Raw genomic sequence first — 17,558 nt, forward strand, 5'->3', positions numbered from 1 at the left:
ATTACTGGGGTTGGTCTAATAAAAGATATCAGATTTACCCAAAAAATCTTGTCTGCACAAAATAGTCAATAATCTGACATTTGCATCTCTCAGTTCTTACCTAGCCAGATATATGCTATGCATATTAAAGTATCAAAAAGTTTATAAAATTCAAAAATAGCGCTTGATAATAAATAATACACATTCACTTTCTCTCTATGGACTTATCAGATAATAGGCCTGTGCAAAGCAGAAAGTATTCACTTTGAATTTAGATTTGGCAATTTGGACAGATAGTGATTCGAATCACTGTCCTGATTCGATGCGGCCAAATCCGAATCCAAAGATATTCACTGTCGAATCTCATTTGGCCATAGACTATACAGGCCAGCAGTGCTGGCAGGAGCAGCTAGACAAGCCCCAGCTTGAGCCAGTGGCCCTGGGAGAAGCTGCGGGAGCTGAAAGGAATGAATGGGGAACTGGGGAATTGAACCAGGAGCTGGGGGGAAGCTCCTAGTTCAATTTCCCCATTTCCCAGTTCAATCCCTCAGCTCCCAGATCATTCTCCCCAGCTCCCAACTATTCCCTCCAGCCCCCACAGCTTCTCCTAGGGCTGCCGGCACTGCCTGCCTCGCCCCAGCAGGGGTGTAACTGGGGGAGCAGCTGGACAAGCCACAGCTTCTCCTGGGGCTGCTGACGTAAGGCGGGGCTCATCTGGCTGCTCCCCCAGCTGCTTCCGCCGGCACTGCCTATTGCCTGCCTGTATAGTCTATGGCCAAATCTTCTAATCTCTCCGAATCCCTCTGAATTGATTCAGTGGCTTCTGATTCGGATTCAGAGAGATTAATGGGTCTCTCAGTTCAATTCTGATTCGGAGATTCAGCCGCCGAATCAGGCCGAATCTCCTCTGAATCGAATTGACTACCAAAGCTTCACACAGCCCTGTCAGATAATTTATTTACCTTAAAACATGCATTGTCTTTATTGAAAGCGAAGGTAACTATATTTTTTGCACTGTCAATTTTATCTCCTTTGCTAACAGTGATATTCACATGCGCAATGTTATACATTGCCTCCTAATCTTGCAGGCAATAACAATTTCCCTTTTGAATAGTTCCAACTCTGTTTTTTGAGGGTTTTGTTGTTGTTGTTGTTGTTTTACTACAGTTCCTAGGAGGATACACAAATGTTTTAAATTTTGTCTCCTGCAGTACAGTATCCTCCAGCATCAATGCTTTAGCTGCTGTCACCGTCGAGGATCTCATTAAACCTTACTTCAAATCACTCTCTGAACAGAAATTGTCTTGGACTTCCAAGGGGATGAGTAAGTCTGCAAGGGATATTTTCCAGTTTTCCCTTTAAGAGACAGCTCTTGATTCAGATCTTGTATTGTAGTGCAAAATACAATTGACTCCATTAAAGAAAATGAAACTGTACTGCAGCAAACTGTGTGTAAAATCAAGGAGAGACATTCTAGATACAATGAAAAAAAGGCTATTTAAAGCAAGCATGGAAAAAGCCTTCTCATTTGGTCTTTAAGAGGTGAAGTTATATTGTAGCCTTGTTCAATCTAACTTCTTAATACAAAAGAGCCATAGGTCCCAGGTTAAATTAATGTTATTTTTTATTTCATCAGTCAGAAGGCAGGTGTATGGGATAAAATTTTTGTTACAAATCACTTGAACGTAGAATGGTTTGGTAGGACAAATGTGAGGAAGTGGACTGCATCATACTGTCATTTGAGGAATCAACAAGACACTTTGTTATGAATTACGCTCTTAAAGTCACATGCAGTTCGCTTTAGGCTGGGGCAATGATCATGCTGAGCAAGTATCCAAAGTCAGATACTGAATCTTTATTTGCTGCAGCGAGGTGCCTCTGAAGAGGGATCCCGCCTACTAGTTATGATACTATTTTATACCTTGTTAGTACGTCAGCATTACTTCGTGATTAGCTTTTGCTTTTAAGAATACCCAATCATTGACTAATTAAACTACTACTCTATCCAATCAGGTGGCACTATGTGCGTGAACACTGAAGTTTAACTCTCGTGACTGAATATTTCATATATTTTTGCCAAGATGTATCTTATCTTACAAAAACAATTCTTGCACGGCTTTCAAGGTTCCTCTGTTGACTGGATTTAGCTAGTTTCATATCTTATTAGTAACCCTTTACACAGCACTTCTCCTTTTACTCATCTAGTATGTGCTGTGTCTGCTTTTATGTATTGAGGTTAAAGGTAAAAGAAATGGCCTTACTTTTATATTGCAAAATCCACACACAACAACTTCATGACCCCTGTGATATACCTTGAAGCCATCAGTCTATTTAAATGCCCCTAAGCAGCCAGTTTTAAAACTTTAGGGATAATGAGTTTTAGGGTGAATATACAGGGTCCAGTTCTTCACTTGGTTAAATTTGCAAAGCTCCATTGTTTTACAGCTGTACTATGACCTGTAAAACAGACCTGACTGAAATCACAGTGATATTTTATTGCCACTGTGAAACTACTTGAATGGGCACCTGAACAGATGAGAGTGCAAATATGGTATTCTAGATTAGAAAACCATCTTATGACCTGAATGCTCCCACTTCCATCAGCTGAGCCCCTTCTGCCTGACACAGATACTGGCACTGCCTCAGTTTCCCCTTGGCACCACAGAAGGTTAGTTGAGGGATGCAGGGAAGATGAGGGATTTCACCCTTGGTTCTCCTATCTGTGATCCATCTCCTATAAGCCACAAATTATGCAATACCTTCTAAGATGCTGACTTCTAGGAGATGGACAACGTGCAAGAAATCTGGCAGATTTGGCCCACAGCATCCAATAATATTTGTTGGAGAAAACTGGGAGAAGACTATTTCAAAATGATCCATTTAAAAATTTTAAAAAAACGAACCCAAAACAGTGCAAGTACATACCACATGCTTCAGAGTACATCATGCTAGTGAGCACTGTTTCTTAAGCACTGTTGTCAGTAACCCTATGCCAACATTTGTTTGCTATGGGAATGATGACTCACCTGTCTTACTAATATTGTGATGATTTGCCTGATACATTAGGTTTTGGGATTAAATGTATCACCACAGTGACTGTCAGGTGGAAGATGGGGCGCAGATAGAAGTTATGTTTACCACATGATTGACCCCCTGAAAGTGGTCTACAGCCATGCTGTGACACACATGTAAGGCTGCAGAGTGCTTTTAAGGTGGCTTATCATACGTCAAATTAACCCTCATCAATGAGGGATCAGATGAAGGCACTCCATTTTGGGCACCTTAGGGAACTTGTGTTTCCTAGGATTAATTTGTGGCATGATCAGGGCTGGGCTGGTGCGGAGGAGGACAAACAAATCAAAACAATGATAAAGCCCTATGGAGCTGAGGAGGAAAAGAGAGATGTCACATGTATTTATGCTGTCCACCGACCTCTAGTTGTACAAAGAGGACTTAGGGTTCATGTTTGTAATAATTGTAAGGCATTTGCACTGATGTTACAAAACTAAAAAAGTGGGAAGCAAGATGTTTTTCTTCAGAACAAGATGTGTTTAGAGGATTAGAGGGGGAATGTAAATGATTCCTGTTATGCTTGTCACTGCCACTACTAATGCCCATTTCCTTGTAAGATATAATGTTTCAATTAATCTTCCATATAATATACAGTAGGAGGATCTTTGTCATGTTTACATTTCCATCCCGAGCTAAAGCAAAATCTGGCCTTTTACTGGTTTGGCTGTTCTTAGAAACAATCCTACACCTGGGATGATTTATTAGGGGTAATATTAGAACACAGAAAATATTCTCCCTAAAAAGCATTACACTTAACCTAGTTGATATGTTCATCTATCATGTTCATTTAGGTCTGTTTTATGGTGGACTCTGTATTGCTATGGCTGCTTTGGCATCCCTGATGGGAGGTTTGTTGCAGGTGGGTAATGGCTTTTCATCTCTGTGTTATGCTATCTAGAATATATCATTTGAAAGAACAAAACATCAGCTACTTGAATTGTATTAAATTTAAATTCTTTAATGGGAACTTACCTTGAAAATTCTAGTGCCAGATTGTCAGCAGGTATAACCCAAGGTAGGTCACCAGTAGCAGTCTGTCAGTTAACACCTGGTGAGAATTAGGCCTTGAGGTAGCCTTGAACCCTTTATTCCAAGTACTTTGTTTTTGTCCCCCAACACCTCATGTGTCCTATTGAGGGTTTCAGTTTTATGGTGTGATACCTAATACAAGATTTTATTCTTTTCTCAGGCAGCTCTCAGTATTTTTGGCATGGTTGGTGGCCCTCTTCTAGGTCTGTTTTCTCTGGGAATCCTTTGCCCCTTCACAAATCCCCTGGTAAGTTCAAGTTCTGAGTCTTACAAAATTCAGTCATCATTTGGAGAGGGTTAGGCATAGTTTTCCCCAAGGAATTGCTTTATTTCATGGAAAATGTTTCAATTTGTCATTTTTCTATGCATAGCGGAAGAATAGTTGGGGTTTTTCCATATGTAGTACCCTTCGGATGTAATAAGTAGGGAACTGGAATATCTGTCATATGGTAGATTTTGCATCTCTGAATCTTTTTGTTTCATTCTCAGTTGGAAAGAAAATGTGGAGATGTGACATTTCCCACAATACAGAGATAATTGGAAAATTCTGTTTCAGAAGAACTAGAGGACCAGGCCAGACCCCAGACAAGTAGCTGTAGTGTTAACCACGTGAAGGCCAGAAAACCTTTTTGCTTAATAAGTGGGCAGGATGGGGAGCCAACCACCTGGGGAGCCCACCCACCTGCTCACAACATAGGGAACCCAAGCAGCCAATCAACCTGGGAACCAACTACTCAGCTGTGTAGATGGCCTGGGAAACCAGCTGGCTTGAGAGCAGGTTACCCTTGTAGTGTGCCAGGAAGAAAGGATGACTAGGGATTTCAGTGAGGCAAGCTGAGCATGTTCTTCTAAAAGGTTTTGATTCCATCAAATCAATATTTTCTGGTGGAAAACTGTTTGTTAACATTTTCTTATCAGCTTTAGTAAAATAAGGTTAGTAACTTAGTCTGAAAAGATTGTTAATAATGGTAAGATGCACTAATTAGTTATCTTTCCTCTTTACTTACCTGTCCTTGTAGAATTACTATGCTGTGTACAAAGCAACCAGAAGAAAGCAATTGTTGTTACATCACAGAACAGTAACATTTGTCCCATAGTTATAGTTTAAACTAAGTTTCCACTAGTTAGTTAATTTTGGCTAGCTCCTCCGAAATCCACAAAAAGTGGTTACATTTAAAGGGTAAATATAATGGTATTTTTTTTTCTAAACCGAAATGAATTAGACATTGGGCTCCTGAATGAAGATATCATGTGTAGGACTCCTGGTTAACACCTGAAGTCTAACTTTTTTCTGCTTTGTAGCAAAAATCACAGAAAGTAGGGAAAGTTATTTCATTGGATTTCCCGCAGCTGACATTAAGGGCTTGATAAGAGTGTAATTTCAAATATGAAGTATTTGAAACACCTCTATAACTTGGAAAAACATTGTAGGTTAAATTCATCACTGTTCAGAGAACCAAGAGCAATGCTTTCTTAAGCCCCAGTTAATCTCCAGTGAGTTCTTATCTGGAGTAGAAACATAAATTCTCATTGATTGTAAAGGGTGTAGAAGCCTTTTTTGTACACCAGGCTCTGGCAACCAGGAGTACTTTTAAAACTACTTCACTTCAATTTCCTAGGTCTAATATTCTTGTTCAGATCTTGAAGGCAAATTCATGTCTTTGGGAAAGACAAGTGGGGCCTAAGATGGGTTTCCCAAAGTGGGGCCTGTGAACTATTTGTTCATGGCCTGCAAAGGATTTTTTATTTTTTTAAAGATGACTGTCCTTAACAGAATTAGGTGACTAGCAAGGCTGAAGCCATTTACTGTTCAGAATTGTAATCAACAGACAGATAGGAACAGCCCGGTACTTCACCTTGTTGTAACTTGGATCTATAAGGAATATTATGTTTCATCTATCTGAACATAAAGGTATTGCATTGCAGCCTCATTTTGTTATGTGCCCCCTACATCATGTTCCACCCTTAAGGGGTCCTCCACGAATAAAACTTTGGGAACCTGTGCTCTAACAAAATTCTTCATCTTCAGGAAAAACACCAGGGGGAAAAACAATTGTGAATTTTCTGCATGTGCTCTAAGGAGGATGTTCAAATAAAATATTGGCAGAAGTACATTTAAAAAAAAAGATTTATCTCAATAAAACAAAAAACATTTCTGCCTTCATAGACCCTAGCTGAACAGAAGATTTTTGAAGTGACAGGCTAAGATTAAAAAAAATAGTTATTCATACTTGGGCCTCACAAACAAGTTAGCATGAGGTATGTTATGCACTGCACATGAGCCATTCTGTAGTAAATAACTGTGCATAATTTTCCCCCTTCTATTTGACTTTCACTGCATTTACCATGGGGTACACGTATGTATGTATGTACACTGGCATTTGCCATGGAGTGGATGATGCCCAGTAAGTGCACACGCTAATTTACCATGTACACATACCTTAGAGTCAAGTACCATGTTTTCTCTCATGTAACACACAACTTTTTCATCCAAACCAACTGATGAACATTGGGATGTGCATTATATGCGAGGAAACTAGGTCCCCATGGGTCCAGAAATTTTGTGGTGGAGGATTGGTACCAGCATTAATAGCCGTAGCTCTTGGAACCATAGCAATTAACACTGCCACCGCTCTCCCACCACCAAATTTCCAGACCCATGGAAAACCCCTTGGCTGGATGACATGGCCCCATGTGCTGGATTGGGGTGGTGAATGGTGTCAGGCTTGGTACATGAGGTTGGACCTGGCAGCCCCAAACCCTGTGCATGGGGTTGGACTTGGCACATGGCCCCAGGCACAGCTCATGAGGTTGGACGTGGCATACTGGGCGCATCTACACATGATGCTATGTCACTGTAGCAATGTGCTATGGTGACGTAAAAAAATGCGATGCCACTACTACATTGCCGTAGCAACGCACTCCCTCGATATAGCGTGTTGCTACAGTGACATAGGGGCTAAAAATAACTGTGCACTGCTGGCACGGAGCAGCATGGGTTGTTACTGTATTTTCATGTAGTACTTTCAAAACAATGGCACTGTAGGGCACATGTAGATGCACCCACTGGGTCAGACCTGGTGCATGGGGGTGGTGAGAGGGCCCCAGCTGGTGTGCAGGGTGGCAGGAGTCTCACCTCCCTAGCTACTGCTACTCAGTTTCTACCAAGAAGAATTTTTCTTCATCCTGCTTCTCAAAGACAAGTTAAATAAAGATGGGTGTATGCTGTATGTAAGAAAATACAGTATTATGGTATCTAAATAAAGTGGCTTGATTTTCAAGTATTGCATACTCAGTAAGCCCATTATGAAACTTAAGCTGCTGAAATGGAAAACTTTGATGCTTTTTTTCTTTTTCTTTTTGTGCATCTCTTGTGTTTCTCTCATTTTGTAAGTAAATGAACTTTCACTTTGTTTTTTTTGCAGGGCGCATTTATAGGCCTTCTAAGTGGCTTCGTTGCATCTCTCTGGGTTGGAATTGGAGCTCAGATTTATCCTCCTCTCCCTGAGAGGACTATGCCATTAAACCTTACAACTATAGGCTGTGAGACAGAAACATTAGGCAACTGGACTGCAACAACGGCGATGCCAGTTTTAACAACACTCTCACATGCTCCAGTCACAGAAAGGTATACAACAATGCTGGCATGTGAAGCATAGCACATGTCTGATTTGAAGTGATGTGAATGTCTGTCTAGCAGTTTGGTTATTTAAGAAATCCTCCCTGGGTTAAGTTACTTTTCTACTTGGAAGAAGCCACATTCTCTTTTTTGCTCCGCAGGGATGGTATCTTATCCCAAATCCACAGAAGTCAATGCAAATCCTTCTGTTGGTTTCAGTGGGCTTTAGATTAGAACCAGAGTCTGACAGTCCTACATTGGGAAGTAGTTTACTTATGCATTTTCCATAGGCACAGGGGACTGCTGTGTTTAGTGGATTATTTACCATGATCAAAGTTCTGTTCTACCATCAAAGCAGGTCAAATCTGAAAGCGTGTAGGGTGGGGTTTACATGCTCTTGGTAAATCTTCCAGTAACAGTTTGTTCAGCAGCATCAAACCTATGCAGAAATAAGTAGCTGCATTCAGCAAAATCAGGAGAATTAGTGGAGCTGGGAAAAATGCTGTACCCCTCCCACAGCCATCATAGCCTCTTATACAATGTTAATGTACAGTGAAAAGATTTAAATGAAATACATGGAATTCAACAGAACAATAGCTGCAGGGACAATGGTTGGGTTAAAAATTCCAAGTGTCAATTCTTATGTCTTGGTATAGAATTAGCAGTAAGCCAGAGACTCCTTTTGTTAGCTGATCTGCTACGAATAGTTGCTTAGAGTTCAAGGATGGCTGAGTAGTTTCTATTTTACTTCTCACATGGAATATAAAGTTTCAGAGAATTAAAGGTAAATTTTTCACCTCCCCCATAAATCTCAGTGCCAAGTATGCACCATTGACTGGTTATGTTTTGATGATATCAGTATAAATACATGGCCAAGAACTTTGATCAGTGTCCCTCCAGCTGTGGTGTGTAGCAAAGAGACTCAAAATAGGATAGCAGAAGCCTTGGACTTGTGATTCTCAACCAGGGTGCTGTGGTACCCCTGGGCTGCCATGAGATCCTCGTAAGAGTGTTGTGGGGTACCACTCAGTATTATCACTATGAGGTGTGCATGATTCATAAGATAAACCAAAAGTTTTGCTTAGAGTTCCTAGTAGAAACACAAAAACTGCTTGTTTCACTGACTGTGCCGCATTCTTACACCTTACAGCCCAGACTCCTCCCCAGTAAGTAAACGACTTGCAAGATTAAGTGCTTTTTAAAAAAAATGCATATGAGTGTATCTGCAAGTTTAGCATATAGGTTGTTATTTTTAAAGTGTTCTCAGCACAGCATTCTCCTTATGTTATTTATTGTCTCTTTTCATAGCTTTATTTTTTCAGGTTGTCCGAGAAAAAAAACCCAACTTGTGTTCTCTCCCTTTTTCTAGACCGGTTCTAGCTGATCACTGGTATTCCTTGTCCTATCTGTACTTCAGCACACTTGGGACTCTGGTCACAATAGCAGTGGGAATAATTGTCAGCCTTTTATCAGGTATCTTTGCTAGAGTTTGGGTTCAAGATGCATTTAAATTCTTTCCTGAAGTAATGTGAACTCTCCACAACCATGCTAGTAGAAATTTCATGAAGGTTTCCATCCTAATCCCCTCTTTTAATTCACTTTTCTCTTGGGCTGAAATTTCACATACTTGGTATCTGCTTACAGGTGAGATTTCTTTCCCCTCTGAAGCATGAGGAAGCAGATTCAGCTGTTTTTGAGCTGAGGAGATGGGGTGGGGAGATACAATATATTTTTTCCATTTTATTAAGTCTTAGCAGGGGCAGGGGTTTGACAGTTGTCATTGAACATGCAGATAATCCTGACAGAGGAAATATGCCATTCTTTCCTCCTGAGGGCAAAAGCTTTGAGCAAATTTAAAATGTTAGAGAATGATTAACAGTGCTCATTTTCACTTAATTTGCTAATCACGCACATAAGGAATGACTCACTCTGTATGGCTACCTTAGTTGCCCACTGAAATAGCTATGGAGCCTGAGGGCAAGCAGGACAGTTTACAGCTGAGCTCAAGATCCAGACCTACTTCTTGTTTTGTTCTCAGGCAAATCTAGTCAGGGCCTATTATCCAGTTTGCACATGGCTGAAATAGCACAGAAACAGCTCATTTCACATTTCCAGGATTTAAGTGAGAGTCTCATGAGAACAGGTCACAAGATTTTGGGGCTGTTGCTTCCTAGATTGTATTTAATCTAACTTGAAGTTTAAACCTAGTATAGAGTTGAACACTGTCTCTTCAGTCCCCTCTAAGGTGGCATATATTTGACCCATTGTAGGAAATGGTTTTCATGAGATTCTTGTATGTAAGACTTGAAGGAGAATATGCTCAGCTGCATTAGTTTTTCCACCTTCCCTGTCTCCCTTTCACTCCCTTCCTCCAACCCAATATCCCTCAAACATTTTCTGGAGTCCCTGGGAACTATCTGTCATTCCTCATGTTTCAGAGTATGACAGCAGTCCTTAAGATAAGGATGTAGGAGACTGTACACCCAGCTTTCTCCTCAAACTATTGACCATAGAAATCACTGCAGTATAACATGGGACAACCCCTGTGGTTAAGAAAGTTGCCACTTGGGGAGTGCAGGACTAAGTGTGAGCCTCAGACAGAGGGTACTAACAAAAGTGACATTGTGTTGCATGAAGTGCTCAAGAGCTGTGCCCTGACAGAACTGCATGGCTGCAGGGTGCTTCAAAAGTGTACAGTCACACAGCAAATGAACCCTCATTACATGAGGATTCAGGTAAAGTGGCTCCAAATTGGAGTGCCTTCATTAATGTCTGTCAGCAGGGCTGGGCTGATGCAGCTGAGCTCTGCCCCTGCCTGGTGCTGTCTTCAGGATGGAAGGGGGGAGAAGGGAGGGGAGGGCACTCTTGCTCAGCCTGCAAGAGTGGGTGGGGTGGGTGAATTGGAGCCCCCAGAGTGGAATGCTCCAATCCACCTGCTCCACCCTCCAGCTCAGGCTCAGGCTGAGCAAACCCCAACCCTGCTCCCATCCTGAAGACAGCACTAGAGCTTGCAGGGGTGGGGAGCAGGGCAGGACTAGCAGAGAGTAGCAGCTGTCATGCAGCCAGGTCAAGGGGACTGCTGGCAGGCAAGATTCTTTGAGTAGATGTGATATCTTTTATTAGACCAACTGAGTAGTTGGAAAAAATTCTTAGCAAGCTGTCAGGTGCAGTCACCCTTCTTCAGGCATAGGGACTAACACGGCTACAACCAAAAACCCAGCAAGGGGATTGCTGTAATTCATAGTGCTTCCTGTAAAGCGGGGAGCTGCACGTCTCTCAATGCCCTCAATTCCTACAGACGGTAGCACTTTGGGCTACTACTACACCATCAGGCTGGTTACAGATACTGAATGTTACACAAAATGTAGGCTCTTTCTGCTGTTTTTGGTTAGCAGATACTTGATTTTTTTTCCTCTTCTGACACAAGAAGCATGCAACTAGAGTATGTCCCTAAGGGACAGATATCACAGGGATAGTTAACAAGCTTCCAAACACAGGCCCGGCATCTTTTATACTCCGGAACCTGACAGATCCAAGTGATACTGGAATATGTGGCTGATGCAACCTGAGGAAACAGCTTGTAATTGCTTTTTGCTGCTGCCTCTACCCAGGGCATCAAGACCGGGCAAGATCAGGCAATTAGAATTTGGCATACTGTTATCTGTAGAATAAGAGGTACCAGGTTAAAAACTGTTTAATAGAAAATTTAATACTGTGCCTATTTTGCAGGAGGAAGGAAGCAAAACATTGACCGTAAATTCCTGCTGACCAAAGAGGACTTCCTGTCCAACTTTGCATTTTCTAAACCTGAGAAAGTAAGTATTGCTATGTGCAGCATCCTACTTTGCCTCCACCAGGTCTTCACTCCTGGAGAATGGATACAAATTTACCAGGGGTTACATTTTCTAAAAAAAAAAACAGTTTTATCGTTTAATCACTCATTGATCCAGGTTCTGTTCTTTCAACTTGGTCCTCTACAGAGGTCAGCCTTGGTCACCACAAACATAGAATGTACCCAATAAACACCCTCTAAGAAGAAACATTAGCTCTAATAATGTAGCAAAATTGGAGTCGGAAGCCAAAATCCTTCAACAAAGCTTTCCCAGGGGACTAAATTTTGTCTTTATACTTTTCCTACCTGTCTGGCTGGCTGGCTGACAGTTTGTCACGACTGCTTCATTTAAGCAGCAGCTGTCCACCAGATGGGGTCAGGGTAAAGAGGCTGGTATCTATATCTGGCCACAGCAGCAGGTGTCTGACTTCAGTGGGTAGCAGATAAAAGAAAGAACACCTGCTCTCAGAAGTTCATCATTCTGCTAGGGCACTCCTAGGTAACCTCTCAGAATGGGGTACATAGGCTGCTCTGAACACTGAAGTGTCCTTTCATAGATAAATGTTAGACTTTTTTTCTCTTTTTAAATTACTAGCTACAGCTTGAGGGGAGTGGGGGGGAAATTCCACACCATCTGTACAGTCTAAATGACAGCTGCTCTTGCAAAAAATTAAATATCTGGAAGAAGTGTTGAATAGAATGGAGACAAACCTCTTAAGAATAAAATCAGATTACGGTACTAAAGATCAATACTTCTTAAAGAAAGACTACCTTGCTGACTGCCACATTTGGCAGTGCTATGCTAGTTCATACCTGTTGCACAGAAATAAACCAATAACATCTTCATCTCATATCCATGAAAGAATTAGACTTTCCACAGTCAGTAGAGAATGCCTTAACTTACTTACCCCGATCATGGAGGGGCAGCTCCTTTACTGGTTTAAACTGACATACTTCCATTGACTTTAGTTGAGCTCCAGCAACTGATCTAAGATGGCCATCTAGGCCCCAGCCTCTAGAAACTGTTGTGACCCTTCACTCTTATGATAACCCCATTGAAAGTGACTGGTCTTCACTGTGAGGCGAGTGTTGTCAATTTGGCCCTCCTAAGTTAGAATAGGTTTTATTAAGACCGCCGTTACAGTGATATGTTATTTTCCCAATGCACTGAGTTAAAAGTAAAAGCAAAAGATGCTACACTGGGTGTCACATGGCAATAGTTTTTTTTAAAATGATCCAGTGTCCAGACCTTTTTCCTGTTGTGAAAACCCTTTGTGTTTAAATGTTGCACATTTTGGAAACTAAACATGTGTGACAGGGAAAGATTTTTTAATAGATGATGCATGTGATTCATCCATTTAGAAACCATGGGCCAGATGCTCAGTTGAAATAAATAAGGGGTGCTCAACCTCTGGCCTGTGGGCCAAATATGGCCTGCAGAGCCATCACATCTGGCCCATGGGGCTCCCCATAAGTATGGAAATTTGGCAGCCACGAGGCAGTGGCAATTGATATTGCCACCCTCTCCTCTACCAAATTCTCAGACTCAAAGCCCCATGCAGTGGGTTGGAACCAGGCCAGGTTCTGGACCTGCTCCCTTCCCCCCCACAACTGAGTTGGACTGGGCCGCACCCCCTTCCTCCTAGAGACTGGATCAGGGCTGGGCCATGTCCCCTTCCCCTCCCCCTCCCCACCACATTTGGAGGACTGGGCTGGGGCTGAGCCATGTCCCCTTCTCCTGGTAGGCTGGATTGGGGCCAGGCTGCTCCTGCCCCCTCAGTGTGGCTGGATGGGGCTTGCTGCACCCATGCTGGTCACCAGATGGGGTCCACTGACTAAACTGAGCCTGTGGGCATTATTCATTTGGTTTGCTGACCAAAAAGATTGAGCACCACTGGTGTAAACTACTGTAGGTTCATGACTTTAATACACCTCCCCCAGATCAAACCACTTTAGGATGTGCTCCTCAGCCAGTGGACAGAGTGCACATGGAAACTCATGCCTACAAATTAAATGGGCAGGATAACTTCTGTTTGTTCTCAGATATAAGTATCTGCCTTGTATAGGTCAATATGGCTGGTGAGTTGGGGAAAGGATGCTTATTAATGCACCAATCTAACTTGAGAAAAGAAGTGGGGGTGATTTCCATTCTGCCTGAGCAACAAGGATCTTCAGTTTAATTCAAGTTAGATTTAATGAAGAGGAATATGTTAAAGCAGGAAAGCCAGAAACCTGATTTTCACTGATGGAATGCAGTTAGGCATGAGGCTTAGCAGACAGCATGTCATGAAACTGGGATGACAAACTGCTATACAGTATTGCTGTTATTTGCACACAGAAACAATGTCGGATACATTTTGAATGACAATAACAATGCTCAGATTGAAACCCACTCATCCTCTTCATATATGAAGAAACATTCTAAAGATTACTGTGAGCATCAACTTACAGGTTTTTCTGCAGTCTACTTACATTTACATTTTCTACCTGCTAGGCTAATGCTCAGCTCCAGGTCTGATTCTTCTTCCACGCCACTACAATTCTCTTGACTTCAGTACAGATATTCCTTATTCACACCAATTTATAGTAGGCCAATGATAGAAAAGAACCCTACTGAGAGAAATGGGCTTTGGAGGTATTTGGCCCTCAGGAAAGAGAACAAAAGGTACTCTTCTTCTCCTGACATAACTCAGAAACAAAGCAGAAGTAGGTAAATAAAGGACATAGTTGCTTGGCATTTATTTTTAAAATAAATGTTCTTGCTCCACAAAATCCCCTTAAATGAGGCAAAGTAAAATATGCTGCCTTTGCTCTTTGCAAACTCTATTTTCTTCACTGTAAAGTCGAACTGTCCACCCATCCTATCTTAAATCAAAACTAATAAAATTGTGCTGTCCCTGAATTTGACTAGTAACCCTACTTCCTTTTTAGCTTTGGCTTTTATTTGAAAAATGTAAGGTGGGGTTGTAATAAAAAATGAAAATGTTTAAACTAAAACTTAAAAAAAAATTAAGGGACTATAGCTCATTTATACCTAAAAACTAAATTCATATGCACCTTGAGACCCCACTATGCTGTCAGCATTGTGCAGTAGGACCTTGGGTTATGTCTGCCTGCTACAAGGGAATGCCACACCGAGGTATTCTAAGGCAGTTGTGACTGTGCCATCTCACGTACTGGAATCTACATGATGCAGGGCAGCACATACAGAGATGTGTGAGCCACCCCAGTTTGTTCTAGCCCTTATACTGGAACCTGTGGATCTGTGCTAGTGCAGTGTTGTACCCAGGCTATGAAGCCCTGGTTCTCAAAAGAGGTCATTAACCTAGGTGTGTGAAGAAGTATTTTGGATTGCTATGCCTGACTACTCTGTGCTGTGTAGACATGCCCTTAGTCCACACATGTTGGATTTTGAAACACAAGTAAGTCCCATTAAAACTCATTGGGACTTAGGGTCTTGACACAGTTAGGTGATCTTGCACTTTTCTCAGTGGTAGCAGATGAAAACAAGGAGCAATGGTCTCAAGTTGCAGCAAGGGAAGTTTAAGATAGATATTAGGACAAACTCTCTCAGTAGGAGGGTAGTAAAACACTGGAACAGGTTACCCAGAGAGGTTGTGGACTCTTCATTCTTGGAGATTTTTAGGACCTGGCTAGACAAAGCCTTGGCTAGGATCACCTCACTGGGGATGGTCCTGTTTTTAGCAAGGGGTTGGACTAGATGACTGTCTGAGATCCCTTCCAACCCTAAGTTTCTATGATTTTCTGTGATTCTATGTCTCACCTAGTAAAAAACACTTAATACATATTTTAAAACTTCTTTTTCTTTAACCTTCTCCCCTACAATGTCAGAAACACCATACTTCCTCCAACTTCCTCCTTGTTCCATTTACCCTTTTCCTGGGTTTCACTCTTATGCGTTTCCTTTGAAAACAATTAATGTTCACTGACATGTTTTGTAGCCTCATTGTAGTAAATAGTGTATCTGTGGTCTGTGCCACATTTACATTAAGAAGAAAAAGATAAAGTTTCTCAACTGTGAGAAGATTAGAGAAGTGATGCATCCTCTTGAATTAGGCATTAGGCAAAACGAGGCCAAACCTAAGATTATGGAAGATAGTTTAGGGGAAATGTTTAGCAGGCATCAACAGGGATAATATGTGTGTGTGTGCACACATACATGCAATGCATATGCGGGTGTGTGTGCATGTGTAAGAGAGAGTAAGAGAAAGATACTTTGTACCTAAGAACATCACAATATAAACTCTTTTTCAGAAGGAGAAAGTGGAAGTTTTGAACTGGAAAGTTCACAATCTGGCAGATGAAGGAATCGACAATCCTGCTTTCAACCATATTGAAATGAATTTCACAGACAATAAAGAGAAAGTCAATGGCATTCATATATGACCTGGTGCCATGGAGCTCTTACCTACAAACACTTTAGTTGCTGTGTTGAAGACATTGCTGGCATTTCTGGAAATAATTAATTTACCTACCATACCTCTGGTTATATGCAAGAATCCTTACCATGCTCCATGTCTTCACCACATTGGAATAACGTTAAGATTAAGAAGAACTTCAAAACAAGGAATCAGGTGTCTCTTATGTAAGTGGCCTTTAATGCAGGAACTCAGAGATTTTCTGTATGAAATCATTTTTGTGTGGTCTCCTGTAAAAATATTTGCTTTAAATCTCAGTTAATTTTCAGAGTAATATTTTAAAGGAGAACATTAAATTTTCACAGACATGGCTGATCATCTTAATGAGCTGTTCCATACTGAAGCTAGGAAGAGGTCTGTATTTTGTTTTTAGAATGAAGGAAGTAGAATTTAATATTAAAAATATCTTTCCTTGTAGAAGTGCTGACCCTGAGCACCTATTGGCCATTTTTTTATGAAGATAGACATTGCTGCAGTATCTGAGCACCTTGTAGGCAAAGCATTCAACCACAAATATGTGGGGAAGTTGCTTAACCCCATCTCTTCAGCACTGAGGCTGAAGAGCTGGGTTAGACCTCAGAGAGTTTGTTAGATATGTTTAGAGAAAAGGTCCTCCCCCATCCCCCAGCATGCCCTGAAGCACAACAGAGCTGATCAACTCAGGATTTTTGATTATTAGATCAGATTTTTTGCATAGCTTGTAGGGTGTGAAGGAACTCTCTACCTCTTTATACCCACAATGTGTATGATTCCATAGGTTGAAAGTTACAAAATAGTATGGTTTTTTTGCTGTGTGCAGACCTACTAGCATAATTAATGGGCTAATTCAGTGCTTTTCAACTGTGGTCTGCAGACCCCTGGGGGTCTGCAGACTATCCAAAGGGTCTGTGAAAGATGACTATCATCAATCAAAAATATGTGAACACCCACACTTACAATTCAAAGGGGTTTGCACTTCCATTCAAAATTTTCCATAAATGAAAAAAGGTTGAAAATCACTGGGCTAACTCAATGCTGCCTAGCACCTTGGGTAGCAACAATTTACACTTTTGCAAACTGGGTATAAAATGCTACTAAATATGAGCTGTAAGTACAATCACCCAATTAAGTCCAAGCCAGAATAGAACATGTCTAGAATTTTACAGGTGGAAAAACGTCAGTGCTTAATTCTGTGTGAGAGTAAGTGGAATCTGGCTGCTATAATTTACTGAACCCTGCACCTATAAGCTGCAGTACAGCTCAGAAACCCTGTAGCACTGTGCACTGTGGGCCTCCAATTTACCTCCTATTCATTCCATATATACACTGGGGCTTTCAAGGGGAGCAGTATAAGGCCACTTACAGCATAAAGGGAAAGGGGAGTTTGTACAGTGCAGTGGTCTTATTGCTGTTCTGTGGAGGAAAGGGAATTTTCTCTTGTCCCCGTAGCACCTTGCTTTGGCACTCACCTAGAGCAGGAAACAGAATCTGTCCTCCACTGTTTTTGAGCCACCTGGCAGTTTACACCTACGTATTTTGTATAATGCATATTTAAAAATGTATTTTGTATTATATTCTAGGATATTACATTTATGTTGAAAATGTATTT

At 41.4% G+C, this 17,558-nt stretch overlaps 1 protein-coding gene across 1 annotated transcript in view; it reads left to right on the top strand.

The window, feature by feature from the left end:
• SLC5A8 (solute carrier family 5 member 8) overlaps positions 1-16,115 on the top strand; it is a 47,109-nt gene extending 30,994 nt beyond the window's left edge. Inside the window, exons 10-16 of the mRNA XM_019515800.1 lie at positions 1,191-1,303; positions 3,843-3,910; positions 4,241-4,327; positions 7,506-7,708; positions 9,069-9,172; positions 11,429-11,514; positions 15,807-16,115. Coding sequence (XP_019371345.1) covers positions 1,191-1,303; positions 3,843-3,910; positions 4,241-4,327; positions 7,506-7,708; positions 9,069-9,172; positions 11,429-11,514; positions 15,807-15,938 — 793 coding nt within the window. The 3' untranslated portion in view covers positions 15,939-16,115. The remainder of the gene's footprint in view (positions 1-1,190; positions 1,304-3,842; positions 3,911-4,240; positions 4,328-7,505; positions 7,709-9,068; positions 9,173-11,428; positions 11,515-15,806) is intronic.
• The last annotated feature ends 1,443 nt before the right edge of the window (positions 16,116-17,558 follow it).

Source organism: Gavialis gangeticus, unplaced genomic scaffold, assembly GCF_001723915.1.
Source record: "Gavialis gangeticus isolate Ggan-Ray unplaced genomic scaffold, GavGan_comp1, whole genome shotgun sequence".
In the NCBI taxonomy this organism is placed as follows: domain Eukaryota; kingdom Metazoa; phylum Chordata; order Crocodylia; family Gavialidae; genus Gavialis; species Gavialis gangeticus.